Source organism: Scatophagus argus, chromosome 19 (genome assembly GCF_020382885.2).
Source record: "Scatophagus argus isolate fScaArg1 chromosome 19, fScaArg1.pri, whole genome shotgun sequence".
Classification (NCBI taxonomy): domain Eukaryota; kingdom Metazoa; phylum Chordata; class Actinopteri; family Scatophagidae; genus Scatophagus; species Scatophagus argus.
In genome coordinates this window covers 5668767-5680416 of record NC_058511.1, presented here as the reverse complement: position 1 = coordinate 5680416, position 11650 = coordinate 5668767, and the positions used below count along the sequence as shown (strand labels likewise).

Below are 11650 nucleotides of genomic sequence, written 5' to 3'. Positions count from 1 at the left end.
AATCTGAGAAACCCTGAGCGGAGGAAGTGAATCAGTGTTCCTCTCCTCAGCCCTTTGATGTTTCCTAGAACAAGACGTTTATCTGCCAGTTACTCTGCTGGAGCTAATCAGTTATCAGCGAGGAAGAGGGCTTTCATTTAGGGCCGCACTCCTGTTTGAATGAGTGTGTGGAGCTCAGATTTGATCCAGCAGATCATGACTGTAAATAATGTGTTCTTTCTCAGTTTGCCTAAAGACTGCAAAGGATGAGCTTGGTTACATGTCACTCAGCTGCTAACACTAACAATGGTAAATTTAGCCTGAAAAGAGAAATTAAAGCTGAACATCATTTTTTTTAGATTTTCTATCATTAGCTGGCCATAAATGTCTTCTCATTTTGTGTAGCGACATTTTGTTCCCTTCAGACATCAGCCATGGCTGAGTGATATTAATAATTACACCTGTGATAATGATAATAGAGCTATAGCCTCATTTCAGTCCCAAAGTGGAACAAGGTTTTCATGTTCTGTGGCTGCAAAATGTACCATTAATGCATCTGTTCTGATTTTATCAGGCACAATGCTGCCACTCAGCACCTGCCTCCATGACTTGGACCACTGGTTCTGCCAATGTTTAAGACTGTGAAGAAAAAGAAGAAGAAAAAAACGCTAATATGTTTGCAAGGATCTGACCACATGAATGCATGGAGATTAGATCATTTATAGTCAGTGAATTGAATCAGTTTTTATTAAGGCCAAGCAAAGGCTGTGTTTGTTATTATGATTCATAGCAGGATCTCACTTGTTAATTTGATGGTGTGTAGTCTGACTGAATGTGCTGATAACTAGCTGGTTTATACTGATAAGAGGCTTAAGTTTAATTTTACAGTGTATACATGTAGTATTGCATATATAAGTATCTGGATCAGAAAATATCAGGTAAAAACTACATGCCTGGTCTCAGAACAGCCAAAATCAAAATGATGAACTGCTGTATGCTTTCTGTTCTTTGAGATTCACAATTTTGGTTAATTATTCACACAATAAACAGCCGTGCAGTGACTATCAATGAAGTCTGCAGCCTCCATCTGCCTGTCAGTGTGTAGAAAGCAGAGCCTGCTCAGTACCACCAGAAAGTTACCTTCATGTGGAGATTTTGCAGGAGAAATGCAGCTTCTTGTTCCATGCTGAAATCGTGCTCACACAGTTACCTCTTGAATTAGGAAGATAAGGTTAACCTAAGCTTCTCCTAATCTAGTTTTTGATGCTGGTTCTTTGTCCGAGCACATCATCTGCTTTGGGAAGAGCTTTGGGATTTCACATCAGACCCCTTTCATAAAGCCTCATCTACCACTCCTGTCGTCTCGCTTGTTCCTGTGCAGCGGGCTTGACGGCTTCATGGGTTGGGCAGGGAAAAAAAGCTATATGGAAACACGTGACAGGGCTTGTAGGAGCGACGCTTCATAAGTGTGAAGACTGAAGAGGTGGAGAGACGCTGGAGCAGGCAGCAGAAGCAGCGACAGCAGCAACAGCAGCAGCAGCCACAGCCTTTATCCATAAACGCAGGAGCGCACACCCAGAGCCATCTCCACAGACATGTGAAAAACTTATGTTACATATAGAATTAGAAAAGGAAACCGATAACTATGAGTGTAATTGTGTTTTCTTTCTAACACATGCACGGCGGTTGTCTCTCCTTTTATGTAAGATCTTTGCTGTTTGGATGATGCGCCTCTGACTTGGATTAACGCGCGGCGATAAAGGGCGATTCTGCGCACATGGAAAAAATTATGTAAGGTAAAGAGGCACTTTTCTTCTTTTAAATGTTTGATTACGACTTTTAATGTTCTTTGCCAGCTTATATCAGTACTTTAAGTGAGCTGTGTTGTTTGTCCCAGCATGAAAGTATGTTTTCTTCTCGTTTTCATTGTGCGGTTTCTTGAATGAATTAACGATAAATCTGTACTCCTGCAGATTATTTATCAGACTTTCTAAACGGCATAAAATTAAAATAACTTGACAAATTTTGCATACATAGCCTATAAATAACGTAACAGCAATTATGTTATTCCTCTTTATTGTTACATCAGACTACCGAAATTCGAGCATACATACAACACAACACAATATGTACAATTAAATGGGTTTTCTGTTCTTGAAAAGCAAGCGCTCAGTGGTTAATAATTTTTTGTCTGTTGCTGGGTGCACAGGGTGCACACAGTCTTCACATCAGCTCTCAGAGCTCCCAGGGGCCAGATATGGTTTAAATCTACTCTGGAAACTATATAAAATGCATTAAAAAAATTTCAGATTCAGGTTTTCAGAATGTGCCAGAATAGTTACAATAAGAAATGTTTGCACAGTGTGAATTATATTTTATCTCATGTTAAAGGCATTGTAATGTAAAAGGTGCTGACTCAACGCACTCCTGCAAATTTTCTTAAATATTTTTATTTGACTCAGAAAATGTAGATTTTTTTTTTCCCAAACATGTCTGAAATGTTTGTCATCAATTTGTAGGTTGTCCAGGCTTCTTAGACTGCCGTATTACAATCAGACACAGCCATGAAATCTGTGCTTGACGGTGTGGCAGACACCACCTTCCGGACTATTACATCTGGTTTACAGTATCTGGGCTCCAACGACGCTAACTATGATGACCCCCTCAGTGATGTAGACTTCAAGGCGGGTTTCTCTCTGCAGAAGCCCTTATCTGCTTTCCGCAGCAACTCCTTCCCTAACAAGGTACCTGCAGATGAGGAGCTCATCCTCAAAGGCATCCCCTTCTACCCCACCAATGCCACAGACTTGTTTGGCAACAGGAGCACATTCAGAGATGAGACTAACAATATACAGTGTGGGGAGAACTTCATGGACATGGAGTGTTTCATGATCCTGACCCCCAGCCAGCAGCTGGCGGTGGCTGTGCTGTCTCTAACACTGGGTACCTTCACGGTACTGGAGAACCTGGTGGTGCTCTGTGTGATCTTGCAGTCCCGCACCCTCCGCTGTCGGCCATCCTACCACTTTATCGGCAGTCTGGCTGTGGCTGACTTGCTGGGAAGTGTTATATTTGTCTACAGCTTTCTGGACTTTCATGTTTTCCACAAGAAGGACAGCCCCAATGTTTTTCTCTTCAAGCTGGGTGGAGTCACAGCATCGTTCACTGCGTCCGTGGGGAGCCTTTTCCTCACCGCTATTGACCGCTACATCTCCATACACCGACCTCTTGCCTACAGGCGCATCGTGACACGGACCAAGGCTGTCATTGCCTTCTGTATGATGTGGACCATCTCTATTGTCATCGCAGTGCTACCTCTGCTGGGCTGGAACTGTAAACGCCTCAACTCTGTTTGCTCAGACATATTCCCCCTGATTGATGAGAACTACCTGATGTTCTGGATCGGTGTGACCAGTGTGCTGGTTCTTTTCATTATCTACGCCTACATATACATCCTGTGGAAAGCGCATCACCATGCTGTGCGAATGCTGAGCCGCACCTCCCAGAAGAGCCTTGTTGTTTATACAGCAGAGGGGACTAAAGTGCAGACCACACGCCCTGAGCAGGCACGCATGGACATCCGTCTGGCCAAGACCCTGGTGCTCATCCTGGTGGTGCTGGTCATCTGCTGGGGCCCACTGCTGGCCATCATGGTCTATGACCTCTTCTGGAGGATGGACGATGACATCAAGACAGTATTTGCGTTCTGCAGCATGCTCTGCCTGCTCAACTCCACTGTCAACCCAATCATCTACGCCTTGAGGAGCAAGGACCTGCGGCACGCCTTCCTCAGCTCCTGCCATGCCTGCAGGGGTAGTGCGCAGCAGTTGGACAATAGCCTTGAGTCAGACTGCCAGAACAGAAATACCAACATTTCTGCCAACAGGGCTGCAGAGAGCTGTGTGAAGACCACTGTGAAAATAGCCAAAGTAACCATGTCTGTGTCGACTGAAACTTCTGCAGAGGCCGTCTAATCAGCATGGACACAGGCGGAAACTGTGTAAATGTCATCTTTCCCAAACAATGCCATTCAACACAATAAAAAAGAAGAAGATAGACATACCACAGAACAAAAAGTATTGACTTACATCCTCACATTGATGCTTTTGTGGTCGTATTATTTTATGTTAGTGTGTGAGTACATAGTGTGCCAAAGTGCCAAATGGTATTGCCGGTTTATAGGAAGGACTCATTATCTGGAAGTATTATCAAAGACTATCATAAGTCTGCTGTTCACCATAGACTTCATGATATCCAGTTAGTGAAGGCATATTATATTTTTGTACTGTGAATTCAGGTTTTGAAAACAATATATCTTCATTTATGGGATAAGGGGCTATTGACGTTTTTGATTCAAGATGTTTTACTGTGTCATTTAGAATTTAACACCTCACCATAAATATAAGAAAATATTGCGCCCTGACTTTCTGCAGGCTTCATGTACATTCTACACACAAACATTTCTATGAGGAAATGATAAAAAAAAAAAGCTCAAATGACTCTGATTGTTTATTTACAAAATTGCCATTAAATATGTAATTTTTGTACTTCATCTGACAACACTCAGTGAGTGGCAAATGTACGAAGAGATTTTGAGAAATGAGATGAGATTCATGCTCAAGATATAAAAAACAAAACAAAACATTTATCGCCATCACGAATAAACTTTAAGGAGATGGATGGTAAATGGATTCACGGCTTCTGAGTATGTCGAATCTGAAATGGCGTTTTCTGTGGCAGAGTGACGGTCGTCCCTGTTGTCCATTTCTTTACTCGCTAGCTGTTTAGACCTTTAGAGTAACGTGTCTTTGTTGAAATGTAAACCTAATAACTGTACAGTGTTCTCTTGCGAAATAAAGTGTTCGTTCAGCTATACAGCCAACACAACAAGAAGCTTTTGGCAGAAAACTTAAACTCATCAAAACTAAAGTTGGATGCAGTGTGCTGGTCACTACTGTAACAAAACAGAAGTGGTTTTTGACTATAGCTGCTTTTATCAAATGTATGACTTTACTGGATTCAGCCTATGTGTGTGATGCCTTGTGACTTGGTGATATGTTTCCAACCCCAAGCCTTTTGATCATTGCAGTGAGTTGTTTTATTACTACTGTTGCAGCGGGGCATCATTTCGAAAAATAAAAGTAACCCATGCACAGGCCTAGTGAAGTACTTTCAACGTAACTCTAAATAAGAATATGTCTGCTGTTAATTTTACTTATCTAAACAAAGAAACAAAGGTATTTTCATTAGCTGGTAACTTGAATGGAAGTCTGTGTGTATGCATTGTGGACAACTGGCCTTACAAAAGAAACTGAGAACATGTGATGTAGTACTTTTTAATCTAGAAATCTCACAGCACAATTGTTCTGTAGACATTTATCTTGGTGTAAAGTTATCCAGACAGCTGTTTATCAATATGCTTTGCTGCCTCTTGTATTACTGAGTATTGAAGATCAAAGTGTCAAGTGGCTTCTGTACAGTGGTGGCATAATGAGGAAACTATGACTTAAAAATCACAATCAGTCAAGTGTTTTTAGTATTGCTGTTTTCAAACTTTTGAATAAAGTTGCAGCTGGTTGTCATTTTGCCTGCAGTTATTTGATTATTTGATCACAGTAAATGGAAAGTCACAGCACATCTTGCTTAATTCACCCAACAGTCCCTGATTCAAGAAGAACAGATTCTCAAAGAGGAAGCCGAGCACTGAGCTGATCACTGACGGCAACCCAAAGGCAGCAGTGATGTTTCAGTGCCCCCTTGTGGAATATCCAACATTGTCAATAGTGGCAAACTTTTTGAAGAAAGAGGACATTTCTAAACATTGATTTTAAGCTTTTTTAGTGTGACTCAGGTTACTGAAAAAAAGTGACAAATTGCAAGAAAATGGCTATACCACAATATCGTCTGACAGCCACACCTGCTCTGTTCTCTTCATCTCTTGGCTTGGAGGGAAAGGAAAATTGCAGCATCTGTTCACACAGACGTCAACAGGATTTTGTTCATTTATCTACCAAATACGTCAATCTATGAAAAGTCACTAGGCTGGTTTACTGAAACTCAACAAACAAAAAACAAATGGGACAGGACAGAATTTCAATCAGCAACTATTTTATATAAGTGTTTAATTCATTTTTCAAACAAAGTGACAAAAGATGACCTCGTTCAAGTTCCCAGTCGTGAGTGTTTGCTTTTTGAAATTTGTCTCATGTGATGGTTGACTGTCAAAGCAAATAAGCAATTAGAAGATATCAGCTTGGACTTTGGAAAGCTTTACCATGTTTTGATGTTATACACCAACAAATAACTGAGAATGCAACTAGCAGATTAATTAATAACAAAAATAATCTTTTGTTGCAACCTTAGTTGCGCTTTGACCACAAAGTGTAACACAATGATTGAATTTAAGATTTCTTTCTGTCCAATTAATTTGTTAAAACTTTCCAGCTTGACACTGGAGGATTACGACAGCCTACTGTAGTTCTGTAATTTTTTTTTAATATAAACGTCTTGCTTGAGGCTGGAGAACAAGTGTTGAAATACCAGTGGCCCACAGATTCTTCTCCTTTTCTGTACACTTCAACATATGTGTGTGAACAGAGGAAGTTGAGGAAGTGGTGATGGGAAGGAATTTTTTTTGGGTGTGTGTGGATGTTGTCTCAAATCAAAAAGTTCAAACCAGAGAGGAAGTTTTGCAGCCACAATTAGGCCAACATGTTGGGTGTTGGACATAACATAAAATTTCTTTTGATATCAATAGTAAGCACTTAATACTTCAACATACCCTGCTCATGGGACTGCTGAAATAATTCTATTTTAAATAACTTGTTACCATTAAATATAAACATTAGATGAAATATTGTTTGTTATTTTATTTTAGTCAAGCTGGAGTGGGTTTTTAATTAATGTTAATGCTTGACTCAGCTTAGAAAGACTGAGTTTAGATGGTCATTGTTAATTTCAAACTTCTTAAACAAATCTTCGTCACGCTCTTTGACAGTAATATTGTGCGATAGGTTTCTGTCTTAGAATAAATATCATATTAAAACTATTTTTATTGTTTGAAATGCATTTCACTGTTTTTATACGAACGTTTTAGCAATACGTGAAAGTGTGGTTAGTGGGGGGTGCTTGTTAGCAAACAATTTTAAAAACAGCACATTTTCAACGCTTTCGGGAAATGTAGTATTCAAGCTGATAAAAATAATGTACGCGATAGGGGAAAAAACTACAAGAACCAGCATGCGATCAATGTTTTGCGCATGCTCGAAAGCGATCTAATAGCTCGGAATAAAAGGTAAGCTTCTCTGCGCCGTTGCAGTTAACACTCGGAACTAGTGCTTTAATATCTGCAATCATCTGGTTTTACACCAAATCTACCTTTAGTTAGCTTATTCATACTGTTTCAATATATACTTAGTGACTTCGACTCAATGAGATTTATCAGTACAAGGCAACGAGAGACGAAATAAGTGCTTATTTGTCAGAAGCCCGGAATCGCTTCTGTCGTTTGACCGAGCTAACGTGAGCTAACATTAGCAGCACAGAGCCGGGGCCCAGGTCATCGACTTCTTCAGATTACAGCAAATTTTAGGATATCTGTTTTAGCTTTTTAGGCGTAGTTTATCGTGATGGCTTGTGGGGCTACTCTGAAAAGGACCCTGGACTTTGATCCGCTAATGAATCCAGCTTCGCCTAAAAGAAGGAGGTGCGCCCCGATCATGTCTCCAGTATCTTCACCACAAAAATATTTGCGTATGGAGCCGTCACCGTTCGGGGAAGTGTCGTCCAGACTTACCACAGGTAGGAATTTAAGCCTAAACTATATATTTAAATATAATCTGAAGTGTGTAAACAGTCTGGTCTACGTTACTATGTACGCCATTTAGCATTTCCCCAGTGTGTGCCGGTGTGTGTCGTTTGGTGTAGACAAAATTCCGTGTACACTTTTAAAATTAGATGTAGATGTTTGCTGTAAATGATCCGTGTCGGCTATCCAGTATTGTAGACGATGTTATGTGAATCTTTAAGGGCCAGTTGCAAATTCGGCATACACCGTGTAGCACATTTTTATGATTGTTGGATTTTTAGCATTAATTTACATTAGTTTGGGGAAGTTAAGTGAATAACAGGAAACATTTGTGTAAGCTTTGTGTTACTGCTGTCTAACTAATAGATGTTGTCCTTCTTACAGTATGTCATGCTCACTGAATTTCAGACGTATTTACATTGTCAATTTAAATGTCGAAATACATGATGCATCAGCAAGGCCACATAAATAAGCCAATGTGTGAATTTTGAAATGACTTTGTCTCCATAACTTGTGTAATACAACAAATGTTTTCTTTCATGTTTCAGAGCAAATTCTACACAACATCAAGCAGGAATACAAGCGGCTGCAGAAACGACGACACCTGGACAGTGCTTTCCAGCAGGCCGACGGCTGCTGTCCTCTAGACCTGCAGAATTTTCACAGTGGATCTGCTCTGCCTGGTAACTACCAATGGAACACTTTTTATGAGGATATTGACTAGTTTCCACAAATCTATTAACCCCCCCCACCTAGTCAGAGCTCAGAATTTAAAGGATAACATAGACAGCAAGCCTGAAAATGCACAAGGTTATTGTGTAAAATTTAAACTGAACTTTGTCATTTTGTCACCACTTCATAATTCAGTCTGTTGCCTTCCTGGCAGTCGTTTTATCTTGGAGCGCAGTTTGATTTGGCTTGCCTAGTTACCAGTGATGGCATATCCACCCACTTTGGCATTGACCAGTTAGACTGTTTTTATCTTTGATTACCAACAAATCCCAAACCCTTAGGAAACACCCATAGAAAAAAACAAAAGATAAATAGAGATGTTTCACTTTCTCTTATTGTGGAGTTTTTATCAACAACACTCAGATAGATGAGAAACACCGACATACTTTTTTGATGTTAAAGTTGGGTGATTGCAGTGTAATATCTATTTTTATATGAAACTGACAGAGTTGCAGTGTTTAATCTTATATTCTGTTGCTTGTTTTTTTTTTTTTTAATTCTCCAAACAGGTACATCCTCAGGTGCCTCATCTCCCACCAGGAAAGAGCAGCCTTTATTCTCCCTCAGGCAGGTTGGGATGATTTGTGAAAGACTACTCAAAGAACGAGAGGACAAAATCCGTGAAGAGTATGATGAGATACTGACGACAAAGCTTGCAGGTCTGATATCTATATGTTTTTTTTTTTAATGGTGTAGAAAATTCATTTGTTGTGAGTAATTCTATTATACTAGTACCAATAAACGTTTATTGTTCCAACAGAGCAATATGATGCGTTCGTCAAGTTCACACACGATCAGCTGATGCGAAGGTTCGGAGAGCAGCCTGCCAGCTGTAAGTGTATTTATTATTGCCAAATGCTTTGTGTCTCACTCATTTTCTTTAGAAAACTTGCTCTGTGGGTTTGTCTCGTAGTTGATAATGTTTTGTAAACACATATTTTTAGAGTTTCCACTCATCACAAGCCTGAGAAAACATTTGCTTATTAAATACTTCTAAATCTTCTGAATCCTGGTCGTCCAACTTTTACCTAATTTTTAACCCACATGTGTGAATGAGAGCAGTTAACACTCTCTTGCATGGGCACCCTGTGCACCCAATGTACTGAAACTATTGCCCAGACAAAGTTATAGTTAACCTAAAGATCTGCTGTTCACTCAGAAGTGACCATCACAGGTAGAGGAGTAGCCAAAGTGTACTCTAAATTGGACACCAAAGACATCAGGTGATCCAGTTTCACTTCCTGTTGTAGTTCTTTTTCTTTTTTGCCAAAGTCTGTTTTGAATTTGTGGACCTTGAGAAAGAGACACTCCTCTGTCTAGTAAAGCAGATTTAGTAGAAGAGGAAACGACACATCAGGCTGTTTTTCATGCCTAAGAGTGCAGGTCTGCCCTGACCAACAGAAGGCCAAACTACACTGTGAAATTAACTGAGCTAATATCCAAGTGTCCTCCTGCTCTTGTTTTAATGTCATGTGGTTTTCCTCCACAGATGTTTCCTGAGTGTCGGCATCTGATACCCGGGAATAACATTTACGGCAAACTACTCCAGGGACTCAGTGGGTCTGTTTGGACTTTTTTTCCTAGCTGTGCCATATCACCTCTATGTGGACTCACTGCCTCAGGCATCAGTCGGTGGCATCCACGTTTGCTGTGTCTGCCAGAGTTAGGAGGGCTTCCTGCTGCCAACCTGTTTCAAGACCCTCTGTGACTCTACCAGTGGCCTCTTAACTGTCAATATTTATTTGGCTTTGTTCTGATGCCTTCGTCAAAAAAAAATTAACAGAAATTAAAAAGCCTGACTGCCAGCACGCACTCAGCCTTTTGATTTTATTTTTGTCAAAATTAGTTTTTTCACAGACGGGATGTTTAGTTGTACATTTTGTAAAAGGGATCGAACGTTGACGAGTGGACAAATCCAAGCCACCTCCAGTGTGGACTCCAGGAGCACTCGTCTTGGCTTTTTTCAGCATTGTTTTAAACTGTACTGGCAAATACTGCTATTACATTTGTATACACTGTATTTTTTTATTTTCTTGCTTGACTTTTATTCATTGTATTAAAATTTCATGATTTTTATTTGCTGTAGGTATAAAAAAGGGGGCTTTGATTCAAAAAAAAAAAGAAAAAAAAAAGTGAATGAATAAAGTGTTTACAGAAATGTCTGTTTGGGCTTGTTGTGTTTTTTAAATTGTAATGGCTGTTGGAGTCAACACAGTCAACGCCAGCTTTGGAAGAGATCAGTTGTTTGTATGTTTGAGTGATGTGGGAGTGAGTTCAGTTCAGTTGTGGTGCTCAAAATATCCCAACCACAAAGTATACAAGGATAAGACAAGATGAGGCTTTGATTCCTGAGGGGAAATTTAATTTTTCTGTTTTTAAGATATTAAAGTACTTTGTAAAGTATTTAATAAAATGATTATAAAAGTATCTGTCCACAAACCAATCCACTGTTATTTGGTAGAAACCTGAGACCTTCCTGTCAACACTTTGGGGAGTGTTTCTTGCACAGGTTTGTCAATAAACTGTTTTCTTGTAAAGCCTTTGATTTTTCAATGAAGCAGGCAAGTGCGTACAAAATAGCTTAATGAGTGTCAATATTAGGGGAAAAAAAAATCAGTTTTAATACATCTGACATATTTATAGTAAGCATCAAGTGTATAATATTACATCATTCCACTGTTTGCACTACATGTATATATATATATATGTATATATATATATATATATATATTTTTTCTCTTTTTCTTGTAAATACTTTATTCTTCATTTTCTTCATTTTTATTATTATTATTGCTATTTTGTATTTTGTATGGTGCACAGGACAGAGAAAAATCCGGTGTCAAATTCCTTGTATGGTCACACATACTTGGCAAATAAAGCTGATTCTGATTCTGATTCTGATATAAATAGTCTTTAGTTCTTCTCTGTACTGTGTACAGTTGCAGGTACTTTCTCGCGTATTTATTCTTTTGATGCACATCCTTCCCTTTATTATGTGTGATTTGTACCCTCTATATCCTGTTTCCTGCTGTAATACTGCAATTTTCCAGTTATGGGACTAATAAAGGATTATCTTATCTTTTTATCGTATCAACGCCAACGGGTGGGTTTTATACAAGCCAGGTTTTTTTT

The 11650-nt window shown here is 39.4% G+C and overlaps 2 protein-coding genes across 3 annotated transcripts; both read left to right on the top strand.

Moving 5' to 3' along the window:
- The first annotated feature begins 1374 nt into the window (after positions 1-1374).
- Positions 1375-4529, top strand: cnr1 (cannabinoid receptor 1). 2 transcript variants are annotated; one of them, XM_046373452.1, is made up of 3 exons: positions 1376-1576; positions 1687-1775; positions 2499-4529. In XM_046373452.1, the coding sequence occupies exon 3, from the start codon at positions 2544-2546 to the stop codon at positions 3951-3953; it is 1410 nt and encodes a 469-aa protein (XP_046229408.1). In that variant the 5' UTR covers positions 1376-1576; positions 1687-1775; positions 2499-2543; the 3' UTR covers positions 3954-4529. The 2 variants fall into 2 exon arrangements, with proteins under 2 accessions (XP_046229409.1, XP_046229408.1); XM_046373453.1 differs by having other exon boundaries at positions 1375-1770.
- A 2710-nt stretch (positions 4530-7239) lies between these two features.
- Positions 7240-10680, top strand: akirin2 (akirin 2). Its single transcript, XM_046373454.1, has 5 exons — positions 7240-7779; positions 8335-8469; positions 9028-9177; positions 9279-9350; positions 10008-10680. The coding sequence occupies exons 1-5, from the start codon at positions 7608-7610 to the stop codon at positions 10016-10018; spliced, it is 540 nt and encodes a 179-aa protein (XP_046229410.1). The 5' UTR covers positions 7240-7607; the 3' UTR covers positions 10019-10680.
- The last annotated feature ends 970 nt before the right edge of the window (positions 10681-11650 follow it).

Excerpts from the sequence above, each read along its gene's own strand:
- cnr1 (XM_046373453.1), top strand. The coding sequence starts at position 2,544 with ATGAAATCTGTGCTTGACGGTGTGGCAGACACCACCTTCCGGACTATT.
- akirin2 (XM_046373454.1), top strand. The coding sequence starts at position 7,608 with ATGGCTTGTGGGGCTACTCTGAAAAGGACCCTGGACTTTGATCCGCTA. Across the intron at positions 8,470-9,027 it reads CAGTGGATCTGCTCTGCCTG|GTACATCCTCAGGTGCCTCA; the intron begins GTAACTACCAAT and ends TTCTCCAAACAG. Across the intron at positions 9,178-9,278 it reads ACTGACGACAAAGCTTGCAG|AGCAATATGATGCGTTCGTC; the intron begins GTCTGATATCTA and ends TTGTTCCAACAG.